Source organism: Leuciscus leuciscus (assembly GCF_965113295.1).
Source record: "Leuciscus leuciscus genome assembly, chromosome: 21".
NCBI classification, from domain to species: domain Eukaryota; kingdom Metazoa; phylum Chordata; class Actinopteri; order Cypriniformes; family Leuciscidae; genus Leuciscus; species Leuciscus leuciscus.
This window is the reverse complement of record NC_138745.1, coordinates 34,188,834-34,201,219: the sequence shown is the minus strand read 5'-3', so window position 1 is coordinate 34,201,219 and position 12,386 is coordinate 34,188,834. Positions and strand designations below refer to the sequence as shown.

Genomic DNA, 12,386 nt, shown 5'->3' with positions numbered 1-12,386 from the left:
ATGAACTGTTTTCACAGATGCAGCCGTGGCTCCTCCAGGCCAGCGGGTGGCGCTGTACTCACCCTGTCCCCAGAGTGTGATGCACTGCTGCTCGTGTGTTTGGCAGATGCCGTTGTAACAGTGCCCATCTACACCCTGGCAGGTGTGTCCGTCGTGCAGGTAGACGTTAGCAGGGCAGTGAGGGTCGGCGCCGGTGCAGAACTCTGGCAGGTCACAGGAGTTACTGGATTCACGGCACGGAGTCCCTGGAGGCTTCAGCTACACAGACAAACACATCATGATGTATTAATATGAGTCCTTTCAGTCAACATCAAAGCATCCTTTAATACCTTTATCTCAATGTCTTAATGTTCCTGGCCTTATTGCGAATGATTCACCAGTGCATGTTATTCTAAAGAATAAAAATCAGTATTGCTTTAATGTGGACTTTTATTTACTAAAATAAAGTGCAATAAATAAGGTGAATTATGATGGATGTCACGAGTCACCTGACAGTTTTCACAGCACTGTCCATGCGCACACACAGCCTCCTCCTTCAGTGTGCATGTGCTGGCATTACAGCAGGGATTCAGACACTCCTACAGACACACAGATTCAAAACAATTCCATGATTCATAACAAAAAAAAAAAATCTACATGTTTTCAACATTGATAATAATCAGAAATGTTTCTTGAGCAGCAAATCGGCATATTAGAATGATTTCTGAAGGATCATGTGACACTGAAGACTGGAGTAATGATGCTGAAAATTCAGCTTTGATCACAGGAATAAATGACAGTTTAAAATATATACACATAGAAACAAATTTCAAATAGTAATATTTCACAATATTACTGTTTTTACTGCATTTTGATTAACTGAAAGCAGCCTTAGTGAGCAGATTTCATAAACATAAAATAAAATAAAATTAAGTTATTGTACATACTTTACTCTTTTATTTACATACTTTACTCTTTTTATTGTAAAATAAAAAAATAAAAAAATAAAAAAATGCCAGCCTGCGCCAGCATGTTTGATCATTCACACAGAAATAAATAAATAAATAAATAAAAGCTGAAAAATTAGCATTTTTGTCAAACACTACAACATGCATAAGCAATGCTTTTATTGCATGTTTCTGCTTCTTCTTCGTCTGTGTTTTGATGTAGAGGTTCTGTACTCTTTCAGAAGACAGCGCCCTCTACAGTATAACAGTGAAAACTGTGAAAACTCCATCCATGGTGGGGAAGCACTGGCTGCGTCGACATCACATCCTCTCTTGAAAAGGTACTTATTTTGAATAAGTAATTACTTCACAATCATTCTATATAGTATGAATGTGTGTAGTATGAATGCAATCTGGACGTTATACATTAGCCATGTTGTCATTATCATGTGACCTACCAGAGTCATGACAGAGATCGATTATAACAGAAACGATTTTGCAACAGACTTTGCACAATCAATTTAACCAAACTGATGATGTTTTGATAGCTTTATGCAGTGACAGCATCCTGGGCCTAGTTTTTCTGGCCGTAAACCACATATCTTTTCTATATTTAGTACGGAGAAGCTGCTTTGAAACAATCTGTACTGTATAAAGCGCTATAAAAATAAATGTGACTTGGCTAGATTGGGCACCAAAGGTGTGACAAAGGGTGATAAAGGTGTAGAAAACTCCAGAACTTTGTCCTAATTGAAATGTGACCCAAGTACATTTGCATATGTGTACAAGACTTTCAAGTACTTGAATAATTTCCCAGATGCTTCTTTCTGACTGCTGACTACGTGGAAATTCATGTGACATAAATTTAACACGAGCATTGTTGACGGATGCACACACACACAGAACATTGTTATGTCCTTGCTATGCTACACTGCACTGCCAGCAACGCTTCAGCAAAGACATCAATGAACAGATTTAACTCCTCAGGAAACACCTGAAGCGCTCTGACACAAACACAGGCTTTTCTCTGCTGTCCTCTCCAAAGCTCCCGGTCCGGTGTGACAGATGCGTCTCATTCCCAAACCACATCTTGTGCTTCTTCTCACAGCACGCTCGCAGAAAACACTGGGCTGCAGAAACTGTTTATTTCGCGATTGCTAATGATGCACGACTCACTGGAGAGCGTGGAAATGTGCGGCACTTGTGGGAAACATGTAAACGTCTGAATGAAATATGTTTTTAAACACAAAACACACACACACAGGCTCTCATGTACCTCCACATCTCCGCAATCACACTGCTCTCCCTCCTCGACGTATCCGTTTCCACATTTCTGGCCTCCGTAGAGCACTTTCACCTCCGGCATGTTGAACAAACACATGCCCACACCTTTCTCCAAGCTCGCGGCTAGATCCTTCTTACTGCACGTACTGAAGACGGTAGGGAACGGGTACCTGAAAGAAGAGATATGACCTCAGTGATGATTGGAAAGAAAACTGACTGTTCAATTTTGTGACATTCAACATATGCACAAATAAATGGACCAATCAGCCAGTAGAACTAGTGCCAAGGAAATGGCATCATCCTGTCCCAGAGGGAAAAAAACAGCGAGATAAGAGATATTTATGAGTCCTGGGCCTGTAAAAAATTCACACTGACTGCATTCACCAGCTTCTCTGAGCTGTAAATTGGAGACAGCGGGAAGTGTGTGTGTGCGCGCACTAACACTTCATATTACACATGGGCTAGTTTAGATTCATTTGGACTGAATTATCCAACAAACCAAGATTCTAATAGACTGGTTTGTGTTCATTTGTAGTGTTTGTGTACGCAAATATCACTGTTACAACCTAGAAACCACATAGAAACCACATAGAAACAAACATACAACTACACAAAAAAGCCACCTAGCAACACCCTATCAACCACCAACAAGACACTAAAACACACTCAGATCACCAAATCAACCACCAACGACATGCTAAAAAACACTCAGAACACAATAGCAACCATTCACAGTGCCCTAGCATGCCACATAACATCTTAAAAATCACTCAAAAGCAAAACTACTGAAAATACCATAGCAACTCCCTAGCAACCACCCAAAACAGCATAGCAGCAGAGAATGTCTAATAAGGGGAGAAGTTCCACTCTCAGTAAACTTCCGGCTTCTGAACTGGTTGCAGTTCCACTCTGGTTCCATATGAGGGCGCTCACAGGACGAGAGCAGAATGAATGGAGGTCTATGGCGCTATAACCCTCAAAATCCACTTTTCTCAGGATATAATTTTTTGTCTAGTAATTTGAATGTTGTATTTGAAAGGAGATGCAAAGAAATTACACACTGCTGGGTGTTAGATTTTTTAGAGTCACTTATTTGCTTTAAAAAGTCTTTTAAAATGTCAATGACGTCATACACATCGTACGACCAGAGATACTGCTTTACGGCAATCCTTCAGTCACTTTGGTGCTTTCGCGCTCTGCACTTTCTTTTCTCTCGAGGCATCGACAACACAGCTGACACAGGTAAATACACAACACAGCTGACACAGGTAAATACACAACACAGCTGACACAGGTAAATATACAACACAGCTAACACAGGTAAACACACAACACAGCTAACACAGGTAAACACACAACACAGCTGACACAGCTGACACAGGTAAACACACAACACAGCTGACACAGGTAAACACACAACACAGCTGACACAGGTAAACACACAACACAGCTGACACAGGTAAATACACAACACAGCTGACACAGGTAAATATACAACACAGCTGACACAGGTAAACACACAACACAGCTGACACAGGTAAATACACAACACAGCCGACACAGGTAAACACACAACACAGCTGACACAGGTAAACACACAACACAGCTGACACAGGTAAACACACAACACAGCTGACACAGCTGACACAGGTAAACACACAACACAGCTGACACAGGTAAACACACAACACAGCTGACACAGGTAAACACACAACACAGCTGACACAGCTGACACAGGTAAACACACAACACAGCTGACACAGGTAAACACACAACACAGCTGACACAGGTAAACACTAGGGCTGTCCCCGACTATGGATTTTCATAGTCGAATCAGAATCGTCATGTCTTGCCTATAGTCGACTAATAGTCGAATCATGTGTATGGGGGTGGGGGTGGGGCTGGGGCTGGGGGCGGGGCTTTAACGTTTCAAAGCCGCGATGTACAGAAAATCACACAAAGATATAGAAGAAAATGTATAAAAACATTTTTGATCAATAAAACTAAGAAATAACATAAATAAATCAATTTCACATGCAAATCAAATTAAATCGGCTAAATTACCTGAATGAGCAGGCCAGCCTACAGCACAACATCGATGCACCGAAAAAATAAACAATTAATTTACTAAATTAAATTAGAACAGAATATATCTTTCTAATAAATAAAAATACAAAACGAAATAAATCAGAATCAAGTCACAGGATGAGGAGCAAATGTGTGCAAAATGCCTAAAGTGCAGGGGAACATATTCAAAACACAAGCCACAAATAGTTAAGATTTGATAACCCTGACAGATTAATAAATAAAATTAAAATAAAGAAATTATTAAAATAACGATAGTAGCCAGAATTTTCAACTTTGTCTTTTTAACTGCAGAAACAACAATAAATGCTAAACTGGAGAGGCAGTCTTTTTAGCTAAAAATGTTCACAGCATCCAAAAATAAAATTAGAACCGGCTGAAAAGTTTTGAAATCACTTGTACCCTATACCTGATCGAGAGAACAAATCCTGAACGTCTTTCACTCTGTCTGTCCGTTGGAGTCTTTTCAAATTGTGCGCGCGGATAAAATAGATTCTAACGTGAAACCCAGTCTATGCGTGAAACATTAACGTTGGCCGGCAGAAGTGCGATCATGGTTTTCCTGATGCTAAATCCAGCCTTGGAGAATATCCTTTCTAATCGTGTACATCCACACTTTAGATTTTCTTATCCCAGACATTGTTAAAGATTTAAATCCTTGCCGCGAAGACGCTCCTCTGTCGGTCACGGATTGAAAGTGAAACTTAAATCTGTCACGGGGTGTTTGGATTTATTCACGCACGTTAAAAAAATATTTATTAAAAGATCTTCTTTGCACATTTTTATATAGGCCTACAGCATTATCATAATAGGCTGAATATTAACGTATTTACATAAAAGCTAGTTCTATGTGAAATCAGACATTGAGCGCCCTCATATAGCCAAAGTGGCATGATCCTCGTTTCATAACACCTCTGCGAAGATTCGACCGTGAGATCGGTAGTCGAATCAGGCTCCTCCTATCGAAGCATCGAATCTTCGACTATTCGGGGTCACCCCTAGTAAACACACAACACAGCTGACACAGGTAAATACACAACACAGCTGACACAGGTAAACACACAACACAGCTGACACAGGTAAACACACAACACAGCTGACACAGGGAAACACACAACACAGCTGACACAGGGAAACACACAACACAGCTGACACAGGGAAACACACAACACAGCTGACACAGGGAAACACACAACACAGCTGACACAGGTAAATACACAACACAGCCGACACAGGTAAACACACAACACAGCCGACACAGGGAAACACACAACACAGCCGACACAGGGAAACACACAACACAGCTGACACAGGGAAACACAAAACACAGCTGACACAGGGAAGAAATTTAGCCCCATAGACTCCCATTCATTTTGCACTCATGGGCGATCGCCCCCAGTGGAACTCTGGTGGAACTACAAACAAAATTCGGTACAATAGGACTTCATAGGGAGTGGCCAGGCTCTCCGTAGACGGGCTCTGATAGCAGCAACGATACAAAATGTGATAAAACCACCATAGCAATGCTGCAGCAACCACCAACCAACATTTAAAAAAACACTAAGAACATCACAGCAACCACCTAGCAAGTCCCTGGCAACAGTCCACAACAGCATTGTAGAGGTGGGATTTGTATGTGCAAACATCTTATTTTATTCAGAAAATATAAAACTATAGCCCTTATGTAGCCCCGCCCCTTTGCAGCGCTGCACTCGTTGTGTTCTGTTTTCTGGTTTGTATTTCCACAGCATGAAGGTAAGAGCTTATGGATTTATGAATGAAATCTTTAAAATCTTTCCTGTCTACTGACATTTGTTATGACATCCGCTTCAAACAATAAAATGTACCTATTATGCCCTTTTTTTACAAGTATAATATAAGTCTCAGGTGTTCCCAGAATGTGTCTGTGAAGTCTCAGCTCAAAACACCTCACAGATCATTTATTATGCAATGTTGTAAACACCCAATTTCTGAGTGAAAGGAAAAGCATGCTGTTTTCGTGCATGTATCTTTAAATGCAAATGAGCCGCTGCTCCCCACTCAACTTCCCAAAAGGGGGAGGAGCCTACAGCTCGTTCCCTGGATACTCTTAAAAAAATGAACAAAACTTGATTATCATCTATATTGCGGTCACGATCATGTGACACTGCAGTTCTTCATCATCATGAAAGTTTATTATCTGCATGCGATTTAAAGCCATATCAGTTTAAACTTATGATATATGGTTCTCACGCTTCCTGCGAGTATTAAACTAAGTTCTCTTTCACGTCTTATTGTGCTTAAACTGTCAAATACACAAAATGTTATGTCAAAAACACAAAGTACACATAAACACAGTCGGTTATGTCCGAGAATGTAAACAGCAAGTAAAGAAATCGCATGTGTATATTAGATCTGTGTATTAAAGTAAAAGCAGCGTAATATATAGTACCTACTGCTATTTGCTGTTAATATGAATCAAACAATAAAAGAAAAACATTAAATCACTCACTGCTCTTGACTGAATAACTTTAATCACTTTAATAAGAATAAATGTATTATTGTTAAATGCTCTGGCGAGGAGATAAACATGGCGGACTGTGTACAGATCATTTAGGGCGGGGCTATGCTAATAGGGCGGAGTCTGTCAGCAATTGTGGGCGGGGCTTAATCATATGTCACGTCACACTGCTAGAATCTGCAAACAGCTTATTCTGAGACACTGCTTATTATTTATGGAGATTAAAAAAGAGTGGGTGGATTTTTACTATAATAGAGTCATTGTGTACACACACTGCCGACATAAATTTATGTTCAAATCAAATGTTCAAATTAATATTTTGCATAAAATTGCTTTAACTCTACAATAAGTAAATAGAAGTCTGTTTGCACAAGACACACAACATTGGGTAACACTAACAGAAACACTTCCACGGATGGTGTTGATGATTTCACTGCAATTACACACACACACACACACACACACACACACACACACACACACACACACACAGTAAAAATGGCCCACAAATCCACTCAGAATATCAATGTTCCCCTGCGGAGCATAACAAAATATTTAGCCGCAGCGTCTACATGATGAAATCTCGAGTTTACAAACAGCCCAACTCACAGCCAGAGACTCTGGGAGAAATTACAACCCTCATTTCTGACTGACAGCGACGTGAGAGCTCCCAGCGAGAAGCATATGGCACATATTATGATACTGGACTGATGAGCTCATGATGGTGGAAACCATCTGTGATCAGTGAGGGTCTTTAGGAAGATTTAGTGATGGTGATTGCAGGATCTGAACTGAATCATTGGTTTCATTAACACACTGAATAACATCGATAAACATCCTGAAGGATTAAATCAGTTTGATTGACTGAGATACAACATATGCTGTTGAACTGGAGGTTGAGTATTAAACACCCAGACACTCATAGATGTTCTTACATCCTTATTATTACTTATCCTAGTATGTAACTAAAGTTATTTGCAGTGCATGTTTAGCCAAAATATCACAATAAAGATTTTTTTGTTTTCTATGAAATTTTAAAAAGTTAAATGGAAATTAATTACAATGAAGCACAGCAAATTATCTAAATGAATAAAACAACTGCAAATAAAGACTATATATGCATTATTGCACAATAATCAGACCCTAACCCTCTTCATATAAATATGTACACATATACTGTATATAAGAATAATGAAAAATTCACATAATAATAATAATGAATGAGTGAGTGAGTGAGTGAGTGAGTGAGTGAATGAGTGAGTGAAAGAGTGAGTGAGTGAGTGAGTGAGTGAGTGAGTGAATGAGTGAATGAGTGAATGAGTGAATGAGTGAGTGAATGAATGAGTGAGTGAGTGAGTGAGTGAGTGAGTGAGTGAGTGAGTGAGTGAGTGAGTGAGTGAGTGAGTGAGTGAATGAACGAGTGAGTGAGTGAGTGAATGAACGAGTGAGTGAGTGAGTGAATGAATGAATGTGAATTAATGAGTGAGTGAGTGAGTGAGTGAGTGAGTGAGTGAGTGAATGAGTGAGTGAATGAGTGAGTGAATGAATGAGTGAGTGAATGAGTGAGTGAGTGAGTGAGTGAGTGAGTGAGTGAATGAGTGAGTGAGTGAGTGAATGAATGAATGAGTGAGTGAGTGAGTGAATGAATGAATGAGTGAGTGAGTGAATGAATGAGTGAGTGAGTGAGTGAGTGAATGAATGAATGAGTGAGTGAGTGAATGAACGAGTGAGTGAGTGAGTGAGTGAGTGAGTGAACGAACGAACGAACGAGTGAGTGAGTGAGTGAGTGAGTGAGTGAGTGAGTGAGTGAGTGAGTGAGTGAATGAATAAACGAATGAATGTTGCAAAAGATTTCTATTTCAAATAAATGATGTTCTTTTTACTGGAGTAATGACATTGAAAATTCAGCTTTGATCACAGGAATAAATTATATTTTATAATATAATAACAGTTTTTATATTTATAATCATATTTCACAATATTTAATATTTCATTTTTGATCAAATAACTAGAATAAGAGAAGTTTCATATATTTAAATAAAAAGAGACTGACCGCAGTCCCAGGATGCCTCAGTGCTTTTGCATGAACACAAACACAGCCAGATGTCATGTTCAGACCGCACTGCTGTTTCTTTAAATGGTCACACACATCAACATAAAGATGAAGCACAGTCTGGACACTTTAATGCGTGTTCCTCAGACGGAAAGCTCATAACACGCCTGTTGTTGCTTGTTTGTCTTCTCAGAGTTGAAGATTGCTCGAGTTCTGTGTGATTGTGATGAGTTTGTATTTGGTAATAGCTCTTGAATTATTGAAATTGTTTGGCACAGGCGTGTTTGATTGGCTCTGATGTGATTGTGAAGCGTGTGGCGAGGCTGCTGCGAGATGTCATGCGGCGAGAAACATCTGTCAATGCTGTCAAACATAGGAACGCCGGTAATCCGTCCAGGTCGTCTGGTTCTGGTCTGGATCTCAAACATCAGCCAGCAAACACCTCTCAGAGAGCACATCATAGGATATGACTTCATGAAATTAATCATTTTTGGTTTGTGTTGAATTATTTTTTTTTTTACAAATGAACATATAAATCCCATCTGTCTGTATGTTTTCCAACAGATGTGCTTTGGCGTCTCAATTATCTTAACAAATACGGATTCCCTTTAAGAAGAACTGCAAACCATGCTGGGGTGCGTTTCCCGAACAACGCCGTAACTCGCTGCTTAAAGGAACACTCCACCGTTTTTTCATATTAAACTATGTTATTCCCTTAACTAAGACGAGTTGATACATATCTCTTGTGCTATCATATAGCACTTAGACTTTTTACTGCGCCGAGTCGAAGTGCTTCCAAGTGCTATTCCGCCATACATTATAGTTATCCTTTTTACCCGCTTAGAAAAGCGCCACGTTTTATTTTGTGTCACCATACTTGGTCGTGTAACTATTTAAATAGGGATACCGTGGAGGTGTTTGGTCACTTCTAGCTTCATCTCTGTTTGGTCCCTAATGAATGAACTGGGCTAAGCTAAGTGCTATCAAAGTGTCGCCGCGCGTCAGAGCTGAGACGAGAGAGGTATCAACTCGTCTTAGTTAAGGGAATAACATAGTTTAATATGAAAAAACGGTGAAGTATCCCTTTAACTAACGTAGTGCGATGCATCGTTGAAGAAATCAACTAGCTAGTCACGACTGTTTCCCGAAACCATATTGTCGCAAATTGCTCGTTCAACCACGTTGGTTAATGACGTCACGCACGTGTTGGAGTAATACCTTCTTTTAATAAAACTGTTTAAGTTTGAATTAACGCTATATGTTTTGATATAAATTACAGACATGGCATTTGATGATTATTTCTCATTTTTCTCAGTTATTTTGCTTTATTTCCAGATTCAATCATAGGCTCGTTCTAACATAGTCGAGCACATTCGTCTTCAAAAACGGTGCTTTAAATCTCTTGACAAACTAAAAGACGTAAATGACATTTTTATGTATTATAAATTAAAGACACGGGTTGTACTGAATGTCAGCTTGCTTATTTGGCTAAAGATAAGGATTTATTAAGTCCACATGTCATGCAAACTAGAAACTATGCTTCTAACCACAGGTGGATGCCTAACCACAGCAGCTGTCGTACCAACCACACAATTTTGCGATGCTGTTTTTGGAAATGTTCGTTACAACGATGGTTTTGGGAAACACGGACTCGTTGAACTGTGTGTATAACGACGGAACTTGCGAACATAGTTGGCCAACGATGCTTTTGGGTTTTGCAAACGCAGTCCAGGTTGATATTTACCAAAAGTGGGTGATTCAGTGACTGTACTTTCTTTCTGATCCAATTCCAAGTACTATCAAAGAAACCAATAATGCTATGAAATCAAAAATGGGTCATTATATTCAATTAACATGATATTTGAAAGCCATCATTTGTACAATTTAAAAGGCCTAATATGCAAATGATCACACTTCTGTTTTATGTTTATCATTTACTAAAACTTTCAGAATATGGATAATCTTATAAAACTTAAAGGAGAACTTGGTAACTTTTTTAACTTAATAAAACTGTCTAGAAATCATTTGGATGGTTAAACAACCTGTTCTGGTGATATTGGTGACTTTCCCCGCTCCCCCCAGCGTTCCCAGGCGGAAAACCAACCTTGCAACTTGCAACACTACCGTCCCGGCAAGTTAGAAATTGGAAGTCTCGTGAGAAGCGAGAACTAGAACGAGAACGAGCGCGAAACACAAATTGCTTTACGGCAATTCGACATAAACACACACGCATGTATGATGTATTACCAGATTACCCACCTCGGTAGACATAGCTCCACGCGATACAGTTGGCTTGCTCCGATCAAAACAAACGCACATGAGCAGCGGTAGAGAGGGGGAGGAGGCCGCCGCAAATGAGTTTTTTACGACTGTGTTGTGAAATATACGCCCCCCCCCCACAGCTGTAGGGGGAGCTCGTGGGGAAAACATGCGACAACAAAAGGGAAAATCAGCGAAGAAGTGACAAGAGTTCGCTAGAGTTACCGAGTTCTCCTTTAATTTTGATAAACGTAAAACATTTAGAGAAAAGATAAAAAGCAACTAAATATATTTAAGATTCATATTTTTTATAGATACAACATCATTATTGAAAATATTACTACTTGTCACCCATTCCTGGCGGTGCCAGTTTAGCAGGTAGACCAGCAGAAAACCAGCTCTAAACTAGCCTGGACCAGCTCTAAACCAGCTCTGGACCAGCTCTAAACCAGCTCTAAACCAGCCTGGACCAGCTCTAAACCAGTTCTAAACCAGCCTGGACCAGCTCTAAACCAGCTCTAAACCAGCCTGGACCAGCTCTAAACCAGCTCTAAACCAGCCTGGACCAGCTCTAAACCAGCTCTAAACCAGCATGGCAATTCATACTCGGTTGCAAAGTCTGCAAATTATCTGCTAATTTGAGTTTTACATTTCTGGAGACAAAAAAGCATGTGCCACTACACTATCGGATGATGCGAGCGGTTGCCAGGGCACTGTTCTGTGTTTCTTTTCTCCTGTGTGACTTTTATAGAGGTTTGCAATGAACAAATGATGACAGCACTATAATTTCTCTTTAAACTGAACGTGTAACAAGTGTTTAATAAATTCAGTTTCCAACCATCACACAAAGAGCTTGGGCACCTTTTATCTTTTCAGCATTCGCTTCTGAATCCAGTTGGCTTTGCTGAGGCCATTCGTATGCAGCAGAGCAGCAGAATACTGTGGAAGAGACGAGTGATGTTCGCTTCATTCCTGGCACACTTACTAAGACCACGGGGCAAACGCAAGCACGGAAATCTGGCTAGCATCATCCCCCCCGCTCGCTGGACCAACTGTACCCACGACACCCGTGCCAGGGTGGCATAAGCCTGCGGGAGGATGAGAGATAAGCAGATGCTTTCTCTTGCCTCCTCATGCCAACCCAGAGATCAGCGCTCAGCGATAAGCCACAGTGACTCGAGTGTGTCTAAGCTTTTAAAACACCTCCTCTGGATTGGGCTCAACAGGAGGTGACAGTAATAGCAGTGCCACGGGCACAGAGCATCTCACTGTGAGTGGG

The 12,386-nt window shown here is 40.3% G+C and overlaps 2 protein-coding genes across 3 annotated transcripts in view; one reads left to right on the top strand and one right to left on the bottom strand.

Moving 5' to 3' along the window:
* The window catches only part of bccip (BRCA2 and CDKN1A interacting protein), a 242,133-nt gene that overhangs the window by 54,182 nt on the left and 175,565 nt on the right, over positions 1 to 12,386 (top strand). The gene's annotated exons all lie outside the window — the stretch shown is intronic.
* The window catches only part of adam12a (ADAM metallopeptidase domain 12a), a 130,992-nt gene that overhangs the window by 24,280 nt on the left and 94,326 nt on the right, over positions 1 to 12,386 (bottom strand). For both annotated transcript variants that reach the window (XM_082151868.1, XM_082151869.1), the window contains exons 12-14: positions 2,203 to 2,380; positions 489 to 578; positions 63 to 258 (exon numbers count right to left, since the gene is read on the bottom strand). In XM_082151868.1, the coding sequence (XP_082007994.1) occupies positions 63 to 258; positions 489 to 578; positions 2,203 to 2,380 (464 nt within the window). The remainder of the gene's footprint in view (positions 1 to 62; positions 259 to 488; positions 579 to 2,202; positions 2,381 to 12,386) is intronic.